The sequence below is a fragment of the Talpa occidentalis genome, unplaced genomic scaffold (genome assembly GCF_014898055.3).
Source record: "Talpa occidentalis isolate TD23 unplaced genomic scaffold, MPIMG_talOcc4v2.1 talOcc4.2, whole genome shotgun sequence".
Lineage (NCBI taxonomy): Eukaryota > Metazoa > Chordata > Mammalia > Eulipotyphla > Talpidae > Talpa > Talpa occidentalis.
The window spans coordinates 64994243-65012795 of NW_023602073.1; the positions used below are offsets into that span (position 1 = coordinate 64994243).

General features: G+C 44.3%; 2 protein-coding genes across 2 annotated transcripts in view; one reads left to right on the forward strand and one right to left on the reverse strand.

Moving 5' to 3' along the window:
* The first annotated feature begins 81 nt into the window (after positions 1-81).
* POLR1C (RNA polymerase I and III subunit C) lies at positions 82-3795 on the forward strand. The gene is made up of 9 exons (XM_037519782.1): positions 82-196; positions 290-361; positions 1656-1763; positions 1986-2118; positions 2379-2498; positions 2586-2738; positions 2911-3060; positions 3175-3291; positions 3433-3795. The coding sequence occupies exons 1-9, from the start codon at positions 131-133 to the stop codon at positions 3549-3551; spliced, it is 1038 nt and encodes a 345-aa protein (XP_037375679.1). The 5' UTR covers positions 82-130; the 3' UTR covers positions 3552-3795.
* Positions 3796-4970: 1175 nt separating this feature from the next.
* XPO5 (exportin 5) overlaps positions 4971-18553 on the reverse strand; it is a 58136-nt gene continuing 44553 nt past the window's right edge. The window contains exons 21-32 of the mRNA XM_037519783.2: positions 14777-14877; positions 12563-12659; positions 11648-11784; positions 10867-10964; positions 10248-10294; positions 9732-9829; positions 8567-8632; positions 7479-7561; positions 6851-6958; positions 6578-6715; positions 6257-6421; positions 4971-6078 (exon numbers count right to left, since the gene is read on the reverse strand). Coding sequence (XP_037375680.1) covers positions 5941-6078; positions 6257-6421; positions 6578-6715; positions 6851-6958; positions 7479-7561; positions 8567-8632; positions 9732-9829; positions 10248-10294; positions 10867-10964; positions 11648-11784; positions 12563-12659; positions 14777-14877 — 1276 coding nt within the window. The 3' untranslated portion in view covers positions 4971-5940. The remainder of the gene's footprint in view (positions 6079-6256; positions 6422-6577; positions 6716-6850; positions 6959-7478; positions 7562-8566; positions 8633-9731; positions 9830-10247; positions 10295-10866; positions 10965-11647; positions 11785-12562; positions 12660-14776; positions 14878-18553) is intronic.

Below are 18553 nucleotides of genomic sequence, written 5' to 3' on the forward strand. Positions count from 1 at the left end.
ACGTGGACGGAGGCGGAGGAAAGTCTCGCGATATCTGACTCCTGGAGGTGGTCCGTCGCTACGGAGACGGCGGCGGGCAACTAGAACGCACGCGCCGGTTTGACTCCCTAGTCACGTGCAGAGGTTGAAGATGGCGGCGGCTCAGGTGGAAGAAATGCGGACCCGCGTGGTTCTGGGGGAATTCGGGGTTCGCAATGTAAGCCTGTGTCCTTGAGCGAGGGAGAAGTGGGAGGGGAACAGGGACGTGTTGGAATCGGCGTGGGGACGGACTTGTCTCTCTTTGATCTAGGTGCATACCACCGACTTTCCCGGTAACTATTCAGGCTATGATGATGCCTGGGACCAGGACCGCTTCGAGAAGGTAGGTGTGACTGGAGGGGTCCGGAGAGATTAAGAGGGACTGACCGTGCGATCTGAGCAGCGTATGCTTTAGACGCTGTCCTTTGGGTTAGTTCCAACCATAAAAAGTTCCTTTAGCGAGGTGTTAGACATCTTCAGCTCCGTTGTAAGACCAAGATGTTCATTCTTGTTGGAGAAGAGCACGTGTAAATAAATGATTCAAATATAATGTGGGAAAGTCAGTTGATGGCAACAAAGGACGACGGGGGTTCGGGGGAACGGGTATCAAGGGTGCTCTGCAAAGGCACTTAGTCTAGAACAGGGAAGGGGGCCAAGAAGTAGGGAAGATTTCCTGAAGGACATAACGTCCGATTTCAGTCTGCAACGATGACCAGAAGCAGAGAACAGCAAAGGATGAGGAGCAACTAAGAACAGAAGCTTAATTATGAAGGCTTGTGTGAGCTTTGCTCTGGGAATGTCCAAGCAGTTCATTATCGCTAGAATATTAAGTTGGCCGACTTGAGCGGTGGGCAAAGTTGAGATGTGCCTTAGGGAGCTTCTGAAGAGCAGTTAAGTAGAGTGATCAGACCCCAACTCTCGTGGTTGGGAGAGAATAAATTTGAGGACCATCATATCATATGGGGCAGGCAGATATGTGACACTGCGAAGGGAAACTGAGGTTGAAGGCATGGGCAGCGATTAAGATCATCAAAATAGAGCAAAGGGAAGATAGAAGGTAAATTTGGTTTGGGCTGTGGCGGGGAGGGTAAAATGACCTAGCCTAGAGAACTGCTTTGATGGATGGTGGTGTCATTTACTGATGCGAAATGAATCAGGGGAAGGGAATGATGATGCATTCATCTTTCTGCATGTGGAGAAGTCCAGCAGCTAGTTGAATATGTTTGAAATTAGAGTAAAAACAGATAATCTCGGGAGTGGTTGCTATAGTTGCCAAAAACTATAAGGTTGAAATCATTCAGACAAATATCTGGGAAATAGTAAAATTTTTGGAGGAGGAAGATGATGAATGAAGATTCATCAGAGAAAGAGAACCAGTAGAAATCAAGGTAGTACTTTGAAAGAGGAGGGATTTTTTTGTTAACAATGTTAAATGCAACAGCATTCTAGAAATAGTAGTGTCAACTGGGAGGCCTGTTTTTTCAGTAAAAGTCTCAAGATGGTCTGGCTAAAAGCAATATTGCAGAGGATTTTAAGTTTTTGGATGGACAAGGGAATGTTAACTAACTTGAGGGGAATGTTGGAGGAGGTATTTACTATATAGAAAGCAGGCTTCATTTGTTTTTCCTGTCCTTCAGAATTTTCGTGTGGACGTGGTACACATGGATGAAAACTCATTGGAGTTCGACATGGTGGGAATTGACGCAGCCATTGCGAATGCTTTTCGGCGCATTCTGTTAGCCGAGGTACTGGCGGGGCATGGTGGCGTGGGTAGAGTTGTATTGGGAAGCTCTGCTATCACCTCACTTGTAGAATTTTCTCAAGCTGCTATTCCTCTTTTTCTAGCATTCCTCCTTTATTCTTTGCAGGTGTCCTGCTAGGACAGGTCTCGTCCTGTCTCCGTGTGTCAGGTGGGAGTAGATGGGGAGTCTAAAGAGTCTTTGTAGAGTGATTGTGTTCTTGGGCAGGTACCAACTATGGCTGTGGAAAAGGTCCTGGTGTACAACAACACATCTATTGTCCAGGACGAGATCCTCGCTCATCGCTTGGGGCTTATTCCCATTCATGCTGATCCCCGTCTTTTTGAGTATCGGAACCAAGGTGAGGTTTGAGAAAATTTTGGGAAAGGGGGAGCTTTCCTCAAGTTCCTCCTAGAAGCACTGTATTCAGATCCCAGATTGGCTACTGTTACAACCTTGGGCAAGTTATTAATCCTTTGGTATGTTAGTGTTCTTGTGAGAGCACTCGCCTTCCTAAGTTTGTTAAGCGGATTGAGAATTGAATGAAATGCGCTCACCATAGTGCTAGAGACTCAAATGTTCACTCGTTCCTTCAGAGCCACCCTTCTTCCTTTTGTGCAGGAGATGAAGAAGGCACAGAGATAGATACTCTACAGTTTCGGCTGCAAGTCAGATGCACTCGGAACCCCCAGGCTGCTAAAGATTCCTCTGACCCCAATGAACTCTACGTGAACCACAAAGGTAAGAAGTGGGCAGTCAACCCAGAGGGCCTACCTGTTGGTGGGTGCTAGTTTTAGGGAATGAACTGTGATGTGCTTTCTCCTCTAGTATACACCAGGCACATGACATGGGTCCCCCTGGGGAACCAGGCTGACCTCTTCCCAGAGGGCACTATCCGACCAGTGCACGACGATATCCTCATTGCTCAGCTGCGGCCTGGCCAGGAAATTGACCTACTTATGCATTGTGTCAAGGGAATTGGTGAGAACCCTGTGGGCCACCCCGGACAGGTTGTGGCGGTTTGTTTGTGTGGGGTGAGGTTTGACTTCAGAGACTTGGCTGAGCAGTCCCTGACAGGCAAAGCCTTTGCTGCCCTTGGCTTAGGGAATGTGAAGGGTTTGCCCATATACTCCAATGTCCTGGTTCCCTCCAGGCAAAGACCACGCCAAATTTTCACCTGTGGCAACAGCCAGTTACAGGCTTCTCCCAGATATCACCCTGCTTGAGCCTGTGGAAGGAGAAGCAGCTGAGGAACTTAGCCGGTGTTTCTCACCTGGTGTTATTGAGGTGCAGGAAGTTCAAGGTATGACATTTGGATGCTGTTCAAGTGAAGACCTAAAGCATATTTCTTTGAAGTTAGCAGAGAGAGGTAAAAGATCTGGGCTTATGTATTTATAACATGGTTTGTTTACATCAGGTAAGAAGATGGCCAGAGTTGTCAATCCCCGGCTAGATACCTTCAGCAGGGAAGTCTTCCGACACGAGAAGCTAAAGAAGGCTGTACGGCTTGCTCGGGTTCGGGACCATTACATCTGTGAGTATCACCTGTGGGGAGGGTGGTGAAAGTTCTTTGGTGCTTCCGTGGGTAGTCCAGTTGTAGAACCTAGCAGTAATTCACACAGGGACTTTTAAAGGCAAGCCCTGCCTCGGCTAAAGTTGTCTTTTTGATCCCTAGTCTCTGTCGAGTCAACCGGGGTGTTGCCACCCGACGTGCTGGTGAGCGAAGCCATCAAGGTGCTGATGGGGAAGTGCCGGCGGTTCTTGGATGAGCTAGATGCTGTTCAGATGGACTGAGGTTTGCACTGGAACTTGTTGGCATCCTGCGCTCTGATGCAACTGAGGCAAGCTGAAGATTCTGGGTTCTTGCCTCTCCACACGATTGCTTTACTATTGAGGGACCAGTGTGACTAGGGTTCCGTCCTGAGTTTTCTGGACAATTCCAGCTTTATTTTCAGTCAATACATTTTGTTAAATGTGTTACAAAATTACTTTCATGCCTTTGTATGTAAGGCTTTAATGTAAATAAATTCACATCCAAAGCAAAATTTTTTTGTCAGAAACTGCTTGAGTTTGGATCCAAAAATACCAATCGCACCTCAATACAGGTTTGGCATCATTCAGCAGTTAGGAATACTGGGCTCAGATGTCACTGCAGGTCAGAACCAAGTCCCTCTGAAGCCTCACAAGAAATGTTTAATTGAGGTGTTCTTGGGTACAGCCAGGGCCCAGAAAAACATCGTGTGCGACTTACCGATCTCCTGCAATACCAGAGGAAAAGTTAGTGATAGAAAAAAGGACGGCCCACAGCAGTCAAGTCACATTGCTGTTAAGAGCCACATGAGGAAGAACAGCAATTCCCTTTGGATAATCCTTAGGATCAGAGCCAGCGGCCAGCAGCAACAGCACTAAGAGTGTGGGAGGGGCTGCTTTGCTTAGGTATGTGAGAAATAGAAGTCTTATCTAGCTGACATCAGGTTTCGAAAGTTTGACAGCAGTCCATCAGTACCAGTTCTTTCTGTCCAGTCCCTGAGCTGGATGCTCAGGAGGAATAATGACCCTGGAGTATGTCATTGGCTTGAAAAAGGCAGATGGGGCCCTTTCTGTATGAAACTGAGATTTTTACTGACATGCAGATGTGCTTTAGAGTTAATGTTTCTACAAAAAGATTCTATAAACAATAGAAAACTTCTAGCATGAAGTCACAGGATGTTAAAAATATTACAACACAATAAATACACCTATGCCCTCCATAGCCCCAACCAGAGGAGAGTAGGCAGTGATCAAATTTGGAGGTAAACATGCTTTCACATGGCCTTTACAGTTGACAAGAGGCCCAAAGTATCACCCAGAAAGAGGGCGTGGGGCAAGTTTGCCTAGAAACAGCTGTGGGGGATTCCCAAGTTCCATTTCCCCAGTTTTACCTCTTTCTAACCCTATCCTACCTGGGGTCCTGTACTAGCTATAAAAGCTGTAGCTTCTGTCCATCCATGCTACTCCACCCTGTCCTCACCAAAGCCTTTGTTAGCGGACCGGGTTGATGACAGACCTCTGTCCGCACAGAACGCATTGACAGACATTGTGGTTTCTGTATGGACTAAACCTCACTATGCCAGCAATGATCTCAAGGCTAGGGGTCCTGCATTCATATCCTCTGTGCTTACAGGGCTCTCTAGTGGCCTCGAGAATGGACTGGAAACTCACAGTACAGGTTTAATGGGAAGGCATATTTTGTTTTCTTTTGGAAATGATCCAAAGTGAGAAGTTACCAGGGATACGAAAGATCATGAGATTTCTGAAGGCACCTGGACTCAGCTAGTCCTAGAAGAGACCAGTGGCTTTGCTAGCTGCTCGTCACAGATGTAGCCTAGTTGGTCTGGGTTATCTTTAGGTGCTAATGGCGTCATATGACACTAGATAGGGTACTGTGGCTCTTGTGCCTGAGTGGCGTCTGGGGTTTGGGAAATCACAATAGGGGGTTATTCGTGGAAGGGCAAGATGTGTGAGTTGTATGGGGGAGTTAAGGGATGCTGGCCCAGCCCTGGTCCCTGAAGTTAAACTTGATACCGTGCCCAGAGCTTAGCAGTAGCCCATACTACCAATCAGGTGACCAAATTTTTGCTCAAAACGGAGAGGGGGACTGGCCAAATTCAGTCCAACAGTCAGCACCTAACCCAGACATGCCCCTAGGAGGTGGGGAAGGTTCCCTGCCAGATCAGCAACAAGGGGGCTCAGAGGGACCTGCAGTGCTCCAGAAGCAATCTGGTTCAAGCAGTTCAGGGGTGAGCCCTTCTTTCAAGCCTGACCAGTTGCAGTGTTGGGTACTGTACCCCTATAGTTACCGTTCTGCACAGGTGTATGGCTGTGTGGGGGCAGGAGGGTATGGGGAGAAGGGCTGCCCTGCTCTAGCTTTTCTCTCTTGGAAAAGCCAAAACTCCACGTAAGATGGGAGCTACCTGGGAGATCTAGACAGAATGGTTTTAAGCCCTAACTCCACTTCTTGATACTTTAGCATAATTATTTCTGGCCCAACACAGGGCCTACTCTCTCCAGCTCCAGACCTGGATCTCTCTCCAGGCTAACAATGGTAGAAAGTGAGGTGGCAGTGGAGAGGGGCCTAGAGATTAGCTACAAAGGGAAAGAAGAGATGATGATAAAGGCCAAGGAAGATGCCCAGGAGCTTGACTCAGGGTTCAAAGATGGCAGCCAGGCCACCCTCCTCGGTGTCCAGCACTTCTGTCTCCAGCATTGGCTTTGATTTTTTGAAAAGTGAGGGAAGATTCTTAATGTGAACTTCTTTCCGGAACTGCTCTCCCAAAGGTTTCTGTGGAAAACAAAGGAGAAAGAACTAATGCTGGGCCTTGAGAGGTAGTTTGCTTAAAGATCATCTTAGCATAATGGTCAATGACTATAGCTGGTTTTTGGTTTGCTTGTGCTTGTGCACATGATCCACAAAGACTGCAGGGTGGTTAGGACTACACTATGGAAGGTGAGTGACCTACCCCGATGCAACCAGCAATGAGACGTTTGAATTGGTCCTTCCGGCGTTTGTCAGCTGCTTTTTGCAGGGAGGGGTTCAAAAGCTTGCAGTCAAACTGGTCCAGAGAGTCCTTCTGTATTTCAGGGATCTGCTCCATCACAGCTCTTATCTCCAGGTACCTGGGACGCTGAGAAGTGAGGATAAAACAATGGTGTAGGTTTGGGCCTGCACTGACAACTTGCAGCTGCCTACGTTTAGGATAAGGCCCAATTGACTGGGAGTAGGCTGTTTTGTTGTGAGATACAAAGCTGCAGCCGCCCTGCCCCATGCTTTCTTCACTCACCAGTGCCTCGTAGATCTGGAAGGCGAGGTGGACCAGGGAAGCCATGCAGCCATCATGCTGCCCGTGTGTCTGTAAGCCCTTCAGTACGCTGGTGAAAAGCCATGTAACAGCATCTGCAAGCAGTGTTCCTGACAGCACCTGGGGAGACAGCTGTGCTCAGAGCCCAAAGGTGACTCTGAAGGCCCTAGTCCCCCAATCTTTCCAACTGATTCAGTCAATACTCATTACCCAAACCTTTCAGAAGAGGCAATGAGAAGGGGTGGATAATCATACTTGTTTAAGGAGAGGCCAGCAGAGCTGTGTTGTTGTCCTTTGGCAGGAGAGAGTATCCTTCCAGGCCAGGGAATTGAAGGCTGTAATTAATAGAGCTGTACAAACATCCTAGTAGAAAAGGATCAAGGATTACAAAAGGAAAAGCATAATTTTCTCTGAATACTCTTTTATATTAGGAGATAGAATTTTAATAAGTGACCAGGTAAATGATAAAAGTGCTATTGAAGGCAAGAAAGAGTTTATTTTCTCTTTAGCAGGCTGTCAAAAAGAAGAAAACCCACCAATAGAGAAGAGAAAACCTGGTTTTTGGTTTGTTTTTGCACATGGTCCACAAAGACTGCAGGATGGCTGGGCAAGAGGGTGACAGAGATCAGGCCTTGGTGACAGAACACCAGGCGATGGCATCAATATGTCCGTGTTGTTCTGAGAGTCTGCCTACCAGCAAGGGAGATAGTATGGCCTTACTTTTTTGGGGGTTTTAGGAACAAGGAACTTAACTCATAAATAGGAGCATTACCCCACAATAAACACTACCAAAAAACTTTTGATGGCACCACAGGGTGAGAATAGTGGAAAATGGCTCCCTACCTGGGCAAGGATAAAAACATCTTCTGCCCCCTTTACCTACCTCGTGTTTCATTAGACATTTGCCCAGGTCTGTAAGCTCTGCCATGGCTGAGGGGGCTACTTCAGTGGCCATCATCTCTTCATCTGTAAGCAGAGAGCAGAATGTTAAGCTCCATTCTTATAGAACAAAGAAGAATATCCTGTTCTGACAGATGCCTATAAATTAAAGGTAAGCTGAGTATCCTGGGGTAACTGGTGGTATGCAGTGTAGTATTTGGATAGCCCTCGCCCGCCCCCATGAAAGGGTGTAGAAGCCCATGGCCACAGCAGATCTTCTAGAGATACAGCCAGCTGTACATCTGGGAAAGAAGGGATTTTCTGGACAGTGCCTTAGAGTCAAAAATGCTAAGGATCTCCCATTATTAAGTAGATCTTTGAGGACCCATTGTGGCGGCCACTGATTTAGTTACTAGGGATACAGCAGGCGTAGGACAAAGTACCTTTCCTGATGGGATTTTACAGTGTAGTGAGGAGCACAATAAATGAATACACGGTAGGCATTATGAAGAAAAATAGGGTAGAGAAGGGAGTGGAGGTGACATCTAAGCAGAGACTTCAACGAAACGAGGGCCATGTACACAGGAAAAAAAAAAAATCACTGTAGCTTGAAGAGATAGCAAATACAAAGGGAAATTCGGCAAAAACACAGTATGATAAAGCTAGATGAAAAAAATCTCATCCACGGGGCCTCCCTGGTGGCACAAGGGGTTAAGCACAGCACTATGAAGCAATCTACAACCTCTGCAGCATGAGTTCGATCCCCGGCCAGCCAGGGAGCAACCCACATGGTGCAGCAGACCTCTCCTGGCTTGCCCACTGCTCCCCTCAGCAGTGTATTTCAGTACATCTGCCTGTTCTGTTCCCCACTGTCTCTGGTGAACCCTCTCACCCACCCGCACCTCTGGCCTGTGCCCCAGTTCTTGTATGCATAAATAAATAAAATCTTTAAAAAAAGGAAAAGAAAAAAATCTCATCCATGCTATATTGCTAGGGAAACAGTCTCCATTGGAAATTGTCCTGGTTACAGAAGGGATAATACGTAGAAGCCCAAGGACAGACCTCTGAGGGCAACGCAACAGGCTCACTTACCATCTCCATCTGCAGGGGGAGCGGTAGTATTATGGTCAGCACCTTTCTTTGAAACACAGCATACAGCTAAAAGGAGAGAGCAGGGTTACCAGATTTACTACTACCAGATAACAGACACCTAGGTCAGTGGATCCCAAACTATCTCTGGGAAGGTAGAGCCCAAAATCAGTTTGCATTGTCTCTTCAATTAAGAGGCATTTTACCAGACTGTTCTGGTCCCTCTTCATGTTCAATTAACAACAAGGAAATTATAGAATATTCTGAGAGTAAAGTGACCAGAAGAGGATGCCTGATACATCCTTGGTCTACTTTGATCTCAAACAATGTTATGATCAAAAATTGAAAATTAGGGCCTCCCTGGTGGCGCAGCGGTTGAGCGCTGGGTTGTGAAGCTACCTATAGCTTCTGCAGCACCGGTTCAATCCCTGGCCGCCGGGTGAGGGTCCCACATGGCACGCCGACCTCTCCTGCCATGCCCGCTGCTCCCCTCAGCAGTGTACTTCATCATCTGCCTGTTCTGTTCCCTGCTCTGGCTCTGGTAAATTCTCTCACCCCCCCCCACGCTTCTGACTGTACCCAGTACTTGTATAAATGAATAAATAAATCTTAAAAAAAAAAATTGAAAATTAACCATCTTCGGGGCCCCCCTGGTGGTGCAAGGGGTTAAGATGCAACCTATGAAGCTATCCGCAGCCACTGCAGCACGAGTTCGATCCCTGGCCAGGGAGCTACCCACATGGCACAGCAGACCTCTCCTGCCTTGCCCGCTGTTCCCCTCAGCAGTGTATTTCAGTCAATCTGCCTGGTCTGTTTCCCGCTCTGTCTGTGGTGAATCCTCTCACCCCCCACACCTCTGGCCTGTGCCCCAGTTCTTGTATGCATAAATAAATCTTGGGGAAAAAAAAAAGAAAATTAACCACCTTCATGTCCAAGAATTAAACACAAATCTATTTTGATAAAGCTAGAAAGTTATTCCTAATGTTAATGCAAACTCCTGCTATTCCTCATAGTCTATCCTTACAACCCTGCCCGATTCGTAAAAAGTCCTGTACTACTGCAAACATGAATTTTTGTGTCCATTTAGCTTAATGGAGTTAGAGTTGGGTCAGTGATCATTCTTTTTCCAGAAAAATTCTATGACCACTTGTTTTCACATGTCACTTACTGATTAGGTCCATGACTTCTCGGGTTAACATCCTCACCAGTTGTTCCTCTAGCATCTCTTGAGATTCTGGGTTTTCATCTGCAGTCTCATCTTCTCCACTGCAGAAAACCAGGAGGTCAAGTTCCACAGCAGCGTAAACAGGAAATGACAAAGAAAACAGTGACTCCAAGCAGACCTTTTCTGCCCTTCTCTTGGCCGCTTCCTTCTGGTCTACATTTTATACAAATGCTGGGAATGCCCAGCAATGATCCACTGAGAGAGATTATTACTTGTGACCCCATCCAGTTGGATGGAAGGTACTGGGTCAAAATCCTAAGTGGATAAGGATGTCTCAGCATCCTCTTAGGACAGCTGAAGGTTTCATCTGAGTCTGCTAATAGGAATAAGTCATCCACCATCTAGGCTGAAAAGGACCACAACGCTCTGCTGATCTAGCCCTGGGGTGGCAGATTCCCCCTTTTATCGTCTCCCATCCAAACCTGGCAGCCAATTCATCTAACGAGAGATGTTTCTTACCACAGCAGGTTCCTCTGGTTGATGACTTGCCATTTTTGGGAAAGCCTCTGGGAAAACAACAACAACAAAAATAAGCGCTAGAATTGGAGAGAAAGCCAGAACAGATAATATCTAAGGGCTACTTTATGGTTAGACAAGGATTCCAGGTACAAATGAAAGAGCCCAGGGGACCCCACAAGGTTAACAAAGCAGACAGGGTTTCCAAAATCTCTTCCATATTCGTGAGGGCAGCATATCACATGTCCCTCTGCATGGAAAGGATGGACAACATTTTAGAATTTCTGGGTCTCTCTGGACACATTTATTCTCAACCCAGCTGGTTTCCCTGATTAATTTCAGATCAGAAACACAAAGCATCCTGGGAAGCACTGCCCCTGTTACCTCTCCTCAGTTAAAAGGTTAGGAGCAGAGTCTAAGACTGTTATGTGCTTCATGAACAAGTGAACCAGTGTAGTTCTTGGTAGTGGGAGAAGGGGGCTTGATCCACTGCAGTGAGCAGTCTGCTGGGGCAGGATGGTTACACTGCCAATCTGGCAGGACTAAGGAGGTAACACTTTTCATGAGAGGCTGCCTGCCCTAAGAGTCCTCATTTGCTACCCTTTCCTGACCCATCTCTTACCATGTGGAGGTAGGTGAACAGAGGCCCAAGGATGGGAGATACCAGGGCTTCATAGTGCTCCGGGGGACAGAAGAGCACCAGAGGCTTCACAAAGACCCGTACAGAGTAGGTTAAGAAATTCTAGCACATGAGTACATACCCCTCTCATTCTAAAGCACTCCTTTTACCTGATAGACTAGGCAGCAGGTTGTGCTGTTAGGTAGAGTCAATCCCCAAGGGATGTACAGTATGCCAAGAACATTCTGTTAATAGGCAAAAATCTCAAGTTCCTTCCTGAAAATCCTAAGCTGCATGGATACTCCATTCCATTATTATTTTTAGTTTAACTATTCTTTCTACCAGGCTGGCACAAGGTGGACACTGGGTTGCCTGAAAGAAGGAAGGAAAAACAATAGGCAGACTCCCTTGTAGTAAACGTTCCTTTACCATTCTCTTTATATTATATATATATTTATATCAGGGACCTGCACAAAAAAGTCTGAATGAAAGTGAAATATGAAGTACCTGACAGAAAACAGGGAAGGAATAAAAGTTTTACCTTTTATATTTCCAAGAAGTAGGATGGTAAGAATTTACCCCTAAGAAAAAAGAGCTTTCAGGATTCCCTGGACTGCCTGTGCATTGTTTACTTCAATTTTATCCTTTTAATGTGATTATTTTACACTTAGATAAATAATTCCATCTGTTCTATGCAGCTCAATTCTGCCGCCTCTGGAGGCTGAACTGTTCCTGTCTTCAATCTTGTGGCTCTTTGTGTTACCAGGGACTTCTGAAAGGATATGAAGCATGGGTCTCAGCCTGTAGTCAGGAATATTGTTCAAGTTGACAAAGGCCGAGTTGAGGAGCTGGGTAGCAAGGTGCTCCACGGTGTAGAAGTCCTGCTGCATGGAAGGGCCTGCCTTCCCAAGGATATGGAAGCTGTAAGGGAAACTCATGGGCAATCAGAAATCCAACAACTGTTATTGCCAGCCCTGACTGCCCCAAGAATTTCATTTCTAGTCCACACTAAGACTTCTCAGCTAGAAAAGCAACTGTATTTACTCCTGAAGAGACTTTGAGCTTAATCAGTATATATTTCCAGGATGTGGACTTAATCGTTTATGAAAAGTGAAGATAATATCCTGCTCCCTTTTAAGGAAGCTTAATAGTAGATTTAGCATCTTTCTAAAGGCAAGATCAACAGGAGCCTTCAAGTAATATGAATTCATAATGCTGAATCTCATTAGCTTGGTTGACGAAAGCACTGGGTCAGTGAGGTTGATGCCCTGGGCACAGTAGCATACAGAAGGGCCAGTTACCTTCCCATCCCACAAACATGACCCAGAGCTGGCCTGCCACCTCCTAGGGTATCATGAAAAGTAGGCAACAAGTAGTGAGGGGTGTGAGAAAATGCATCCCTACCACTACAGTGTACATAGTGTATCTCTTACTTTGGTTTCATCATTTTCTGCACTGGAAACAGACAAATTGGGCATAAAATAGCAAGTCATGGCTAAAACTGAGGCACTTATGATAGTAATAAAAAGTAAATACATGTAAGCAGCCTTTCATTTTTATTTGGCACTAGAATTTCCTGGCAAATTCTTGCCTCAACTTACCTGCACACTACGATTCTAGATAAAAATTCAACCCATGGACATTCCTATACAGTGCTTGTCCAGGAAAAGAATATGGAAACGCAACATTAGTTCCTTACCAGTTTTCATAAAGGGTGGAGAAGAAACGCTGCATTCTTTCCAAGACTGTTTTGTAGACAGGATAGTCATTCAGTTCCAAGAGAGGTTGAGGTAATCCTACAAAGACAAGTCAAGAACATGCTTTTCCACTGCATGGGAGTTGCACGTTGCAAACACCTTACAGCAGACAGATGTGGTTTGGGGAGGTGAGAGGAAGAGGAGTGCTGGCAAGACTTCTACTGGCTGGATGTGCTAAGAGCTCCCCTAAAGGTGATTTCCCAAACCATCTTGGTAGAGAAAGATGAAAGCTACTTAAGTAGCCAGAACTTCAGACTAGACCTGCGTATTCCAGATTCTGCCAGGGTTTCTCTTATAGGACTTTTGTAACAGAACATACAATGACAGATCAAAATGATCTCACCATAAAGAACTAGGATACCCTCACTCCCTTTTCAAATTATGCAGCTCCCCATTAAGGAAAATTTTATGCAGAAGTACAAGACATACAGCATATCAAAATGAAACTCACCTATGTATAACAATTGCCTTTAAAATATGTAAACTTTAGGGCTTCCCTGGTGGCACAGGGGTTAAGCACCGCATTATGAAGCAATCCGCAGCCTCTGCAGCATGAGTTCGATCCCTGGCCGGCCAGGGAGAAACCCACATTGCAAGGCAGACCTCTCCTATTTTGCCCGCTGCTCCCCTCAGCAGTGTATTTCAGTCTGTCTGCCTATTCTGTTCCCCACTCTCTCTGGTGGATCCTCTCACCCCTCGCATCTCTGGCCTGTACCACAGCTCTTGTATGATTAAATAAATCTTTAAAAAAAATAAATAAAAGATGTAAACTTTTAATCAGAGGCAATTTTATATTTTAAGTCATGTTTTAAGTCATGCTCATGGTTAGAAGCTGCCAGAGAGAATTATTTGTCCATTCTAGTATGTTTTGGTTAGACATACTATTTCTATAGCAACTCTTTTGTTCTTTTTTTTTTTAAAAATATTTAAAGGGCAGGTTTACTAAGGAAGGGATAAAACAGTAAAAGACATTTGCATAGACACAAGTGGGCAGGAAGAGCTGCCCCAGAAGGGACAGGTTTGCTAAGAGAGGCCTGCATGGTTGCAAGCGGGCAGCCTTTAACAGGTCACGGGCAGGCAGGTAGGAAGCTGCTGCCCTGTAGAGGGAGAGAGTGGGTGAAAAGAGGCAGTGGGAGTGCTGCTCCAGCAACTCCAACTTTTCATATTAATGGCAAGACATTTTTTGGAAGTTCTATTTTAACTAGTGTCTACGAGTGTAGTGGTGCCAAAGGAAAAGGCCCTGGACTATTCAGGACAGGACAGACATGAGCCATCGAAAGGCAATTGTAGCCGGGTCTAGGCAGAGATTATGGCTGGAAATACTGGTTGGCTGTGATGTGATCCAGCATGAAGCTTCATGGTTGGAACAAGGTTTAGACAACTCTAGAAATGTTTAGCTCTAATTTCTAATCACTGCCTATCTTGCAGTCACCTGAATGACTCTTCTCTATCTCCTGGACACACCAAGCTCTTTTCTGCATGTTTCAGAATCATGTACTTGCCGTTCTGTTTGTCCAAAATGCTTAGCATCTCTTCTTGCCCCCAAGTTATTAGTTCTTACTCATTCTTTAAGTCTCTCCACTGGGAGGCGACCTTCTGGCTACTCTGAGACTAGACTAGGTCTCCACTTAGAACACTCCCACAGCCATTTTCCTTCATCACAGCATAATTATGAGTGCACAGTTATATGCTATTGGGAAAATGAGTTAATAAAATATTCTAATCAAATTAACAACTGGAAACATGGCTCAGAATTTATTCCTATGTAAATTTTGATTATATTTTACAAATGAAACTATTTAATTGTTTTGATACCTTTCAAAATATAAAGGCAGGAAAATACGCTATCTATCCTATAGGTTAAAAAACATGGCTTACTTACCCATCTGTAGCTAAAACTCAAAGAAGGGTTAACATGGGTGAAGAGGGCAGAGGGAGGAGAAACTGCCTCTGAAGACCTTTTCTGTATGCTAAGAGAATGAGCACATGCACTGTTCCCAGGGAGCGTGCAGAACTCCATACATCTATTTCTGAATAAGCAGGTAGCCCAGGTAATGCAAGGTGAGGAGGAGGAGACACAGGCACAGTGATGTTATCTAAGGAGTCCACTAAAGATAAGGTGAACCTCAAGGGAAAAAAAAGGTTAGATTTCTTACCTAAAATAGCAGATTTTTCCGCTTCAAGCATGTCCAGGGTCTTTGTGAAGGGTTCTGCCATTTTGGCTTGCATTTCTGGTGCATATAAAGTATTGTAAGTTCTGAAAGAAACAAGGGTGCTATGTAAACTTTTCCTAGTCTGTTGCAGAAGGCAAGAGTGGGTTTCACTTAGTAATTCAGTGAAACCACTTAAATTCTTTTAAACCTGAACTAATGCTTTGGCATGCTTCATTTTCTGACTGCCAGTGAAATGGGAGGAAATGTCACAGGCAATGTTGACTTACAGGCAGCAACACAGAACAAAAACACTTTCAGATATTTTGTCTCTATTCCAAGAGCAAGGATCCTACAGTGCTCCCACAGTTGTTTCAGCCTACTGGAGAACATTCACGGGTCCCAGCATGTGTACCTCTTCTCCACCAAAATGACTTACCTGAGCACGTACTGGTTTTCTGAAACTAAAGAGTAAGGAGCTATGGACTTGATCTACCTGTGGTCCACAACAGTTTCTCCTGACCAGGGCAATGGCACTGCTGAGCAAGCTATAGACGGAATATAATGACCTATTTTTTTCTTTTAGCCGTTAATTATGATGTTTTAAACATACAGAAAGTGAAAGAAATGTAACAGACACCAGCAAGGTTAAATTTTTCATATGCATACAGAACAGAAATTTTGGACCATGCTTGTTTTGAAAACATTGGTTTTTATTTTTTTTATTTTTATTTTTATTTTTTTTAAAGATTTATCCATTTATTTATACAAGCACTGGGTACAGTCAGAAGCGCGGGAGGGTGAGGGAATTCACCAGAGCCAGAGCGGGGAGCAGAGCAGGCAGAAGGACCGAAGTACACTGCTGAGGGGAGCAGCAGGTGGCAGGAGAGGTCTGCGCGCCATGTGGGAGCCACCGTCCCTCCGGTGGCCGGGGAGCAGCCGGGGATCGAACCGGCGCTGCAGAGGCTGCAGGCAGCTTCGCAACCCAGCGCTCAACCGCTGCGCCACCGGGAGGCCCGAAAACATTGGTTTTTAAATCTAACCATGTGTACTCATCAGTACACTCATTTAAACTCCCTTTTAGAATGCCAGTTAATAAGTTAATTTCAGTTTATTTCCCACATCTCTCTGCTGAGAGCTAGTAAGTTTGTCTCCACTTTTTGTTTTTTAATTGCAGAGTCCAGTGATGAACTTTTCTGCAAAGGATTTCTTGTGTACCTGTGTGAGTTTCTCTATGATGGACACAGAATTATTGGATACATGTTCTTTGCAACTCATAGGTTGCAAATATCTTATCTTAGTTTGTGACCTGTCTTGCTCACACTGACATTTGAAATTGGCATTTTACCAGCTTTAAAAAAAAAATAACAGACAATTATAAACCAGAGACATACTGCAGGGGAGGAGGAGGAGGAGGGGTGAGAGGGAGGGAGGGAGGAGCACAGGGGGCTGTGGTGATGGTGCACGGGTGCCTTGGGGAAGGAAATTCTATGGGGACTCAGTCTGAGGGGGTGGGGGGAAACAAATATTGTCTAAAGAAATGTAAAAAATGATAAATGTTAAAATAAAAGAAAAAAATAACATATAACTTGCCATCATTAAGTGTACAGCTCAGTGGTATTAAATACACTCAACACTGTTGTACAACTACCACCAACATCCATCTCCAGAGCTATTTTCATCTTGTAAAACGTGAAACAGTATACCTACTAATAACTTCCCATTCCCTGGAAATCACCATTATACTTTTATTCCCATGATTTTGACGACACTAAGCACTATATATAAGTGAAATCATACAGTATTTATCTTTCTGTGACTAGTTTATTTCATTTAACATGCCTCAAGGTTCCAAGATGCTTAAATATACATTGTATTATAATGTAGCATATTACAGAACCTCCTTCCTTTTAAGGTTGAATATTCCATTGAATGTGTATGTATGTACAAATACACACAATTTGCTTATCCAGATATTCATCCATCAAAGGACACTTTGGTTGCCTCCACATTTTAGTTGTGACTAATGATGCTATGAACATGGGTGCATAAATGTCTTGTTGAGATCCTGCTTTTAATTCTTTTGAGTATATACACACAGAACTAGAACTGCTGGGTTAATGGTAATTCTATTTTTAATTTTTTGAGCAACCACCAAACTTTTCCATAGTGGCTGTACCATTTTAAATTTCCACCAACAGTGCAAGGGATTCCAATTTCTCTGTATCTTCATCAACAGTTGTGATTTTTTTGTTTTTATAGTAGTGATACTAAATGGGTATGAAGTGATACCTCATTAGTTTAGATTTGCATTTCCCTGATGTTCTATGAAGCTGACTGTCATTTGATGTGCCTCTTGGCCATTCATGTATCTATTTTTTTTTAATTTTTAATTTTTTAATATTTTTACATCATTGTTCACTTTATTTTTTTAAAGATTTATTTATTTACTCATACAAAAGCTGGGGTACAGGCCAGAGGTGTTTGTGGGGGGGGGGTGAGAGGATTCAGAGACAGAATGGGGAACAGAACAGGCAGACTGACCGAAGTACACTGCTGAGGGGAGCAGTGAGCAAGTCAGGAGAGATCTGCTGCACCATGTGGATTGCTCCGTGGCTGGCCAGGAGGATTGAACTGGTGCTGCAGAGGCTGAGGACAGCTTCATAGGTAGTGACTAAACACCTTGCGCCACCAGGGAGGCCCCATTACTGTTCATTTTTAAACAATGTTTCCTTCCTATCCTTGATATAGCTTTTTTTTGGAGAAATGTCTAAAGCCATTTGCCCATATTTGTACTGAGTTTTCTTGCTGACTTTTCGAAGTTCTATATAGTTTGATTATGAATATTATGAATATTAAATTCCTATATGTATTGCAAATATTTCATTCTGTGTCTTTTTCAAGTCTCTTTTTTTGTAATTTTTAAAAATTAATTAATTTATTTATACAAGAACCAGGGTACAGGCCAGATTCACGGGAGGGTGAGAGGATTCACCAGAGACAGAGTGGGGAACAGAACAGGCAGACTGACAAAACACACTGCTGAGGGGAGCAGTGGGCCAGACAGGAGAGGTCTGCTCGCCATGTGGGATTCTCGCCGGCTGGCCGGGATTGAACCTGTGCTGCAGAGGCTGCGGACAGCTTCGCAGCGCTGCGCTCAACCACCTGCGCCACGAGGGAGGTCCTCAAGTGTCTTTTGATACACAAAATTTAAAACTTTCATGAAATCCACTATTTTTTTTCTTTTGTTATCTGTGCATTTATGGTTCATATCCAAGAAATCATTGCCAAATCTAATGCCATGAAGCTTTTGTCATATGATTTCTAAGAATTTCATTGTTATAGATCTTACAGTAAGGCCCTTGATCTTTTTTGAGTTGAATTTTGTGCATGGTGTTCGTATGAATCCATGGATATCCAATTTTCTCAGCATCATTTGTTGAAATTGCAGTCCTTTCCCCATTTTTTATATCCTAATCAACAAATATCTGACCTATACATGAAGGCTTGTTTCTGGGCTTTCTGATCTTTTCCACTGAACTATATGTCTATCTTTATGTCAGTACCACACAATTTTGATTACTGTAGCTTTGTAATGGATTTAGAAATCAGATCACATTGAATTTGTAGATCTGTATTTTATACAGATCACATTGAATTTGTAGATCACTACTGACATTTTAATATTAAATATTTTAATTCATGAACATGAGGTGAATTTCCATTTATGTCTCCTTTAACTTCTTGCAGTAATGTTTTGTAGTTTTTATTGTAAAGTCTTTG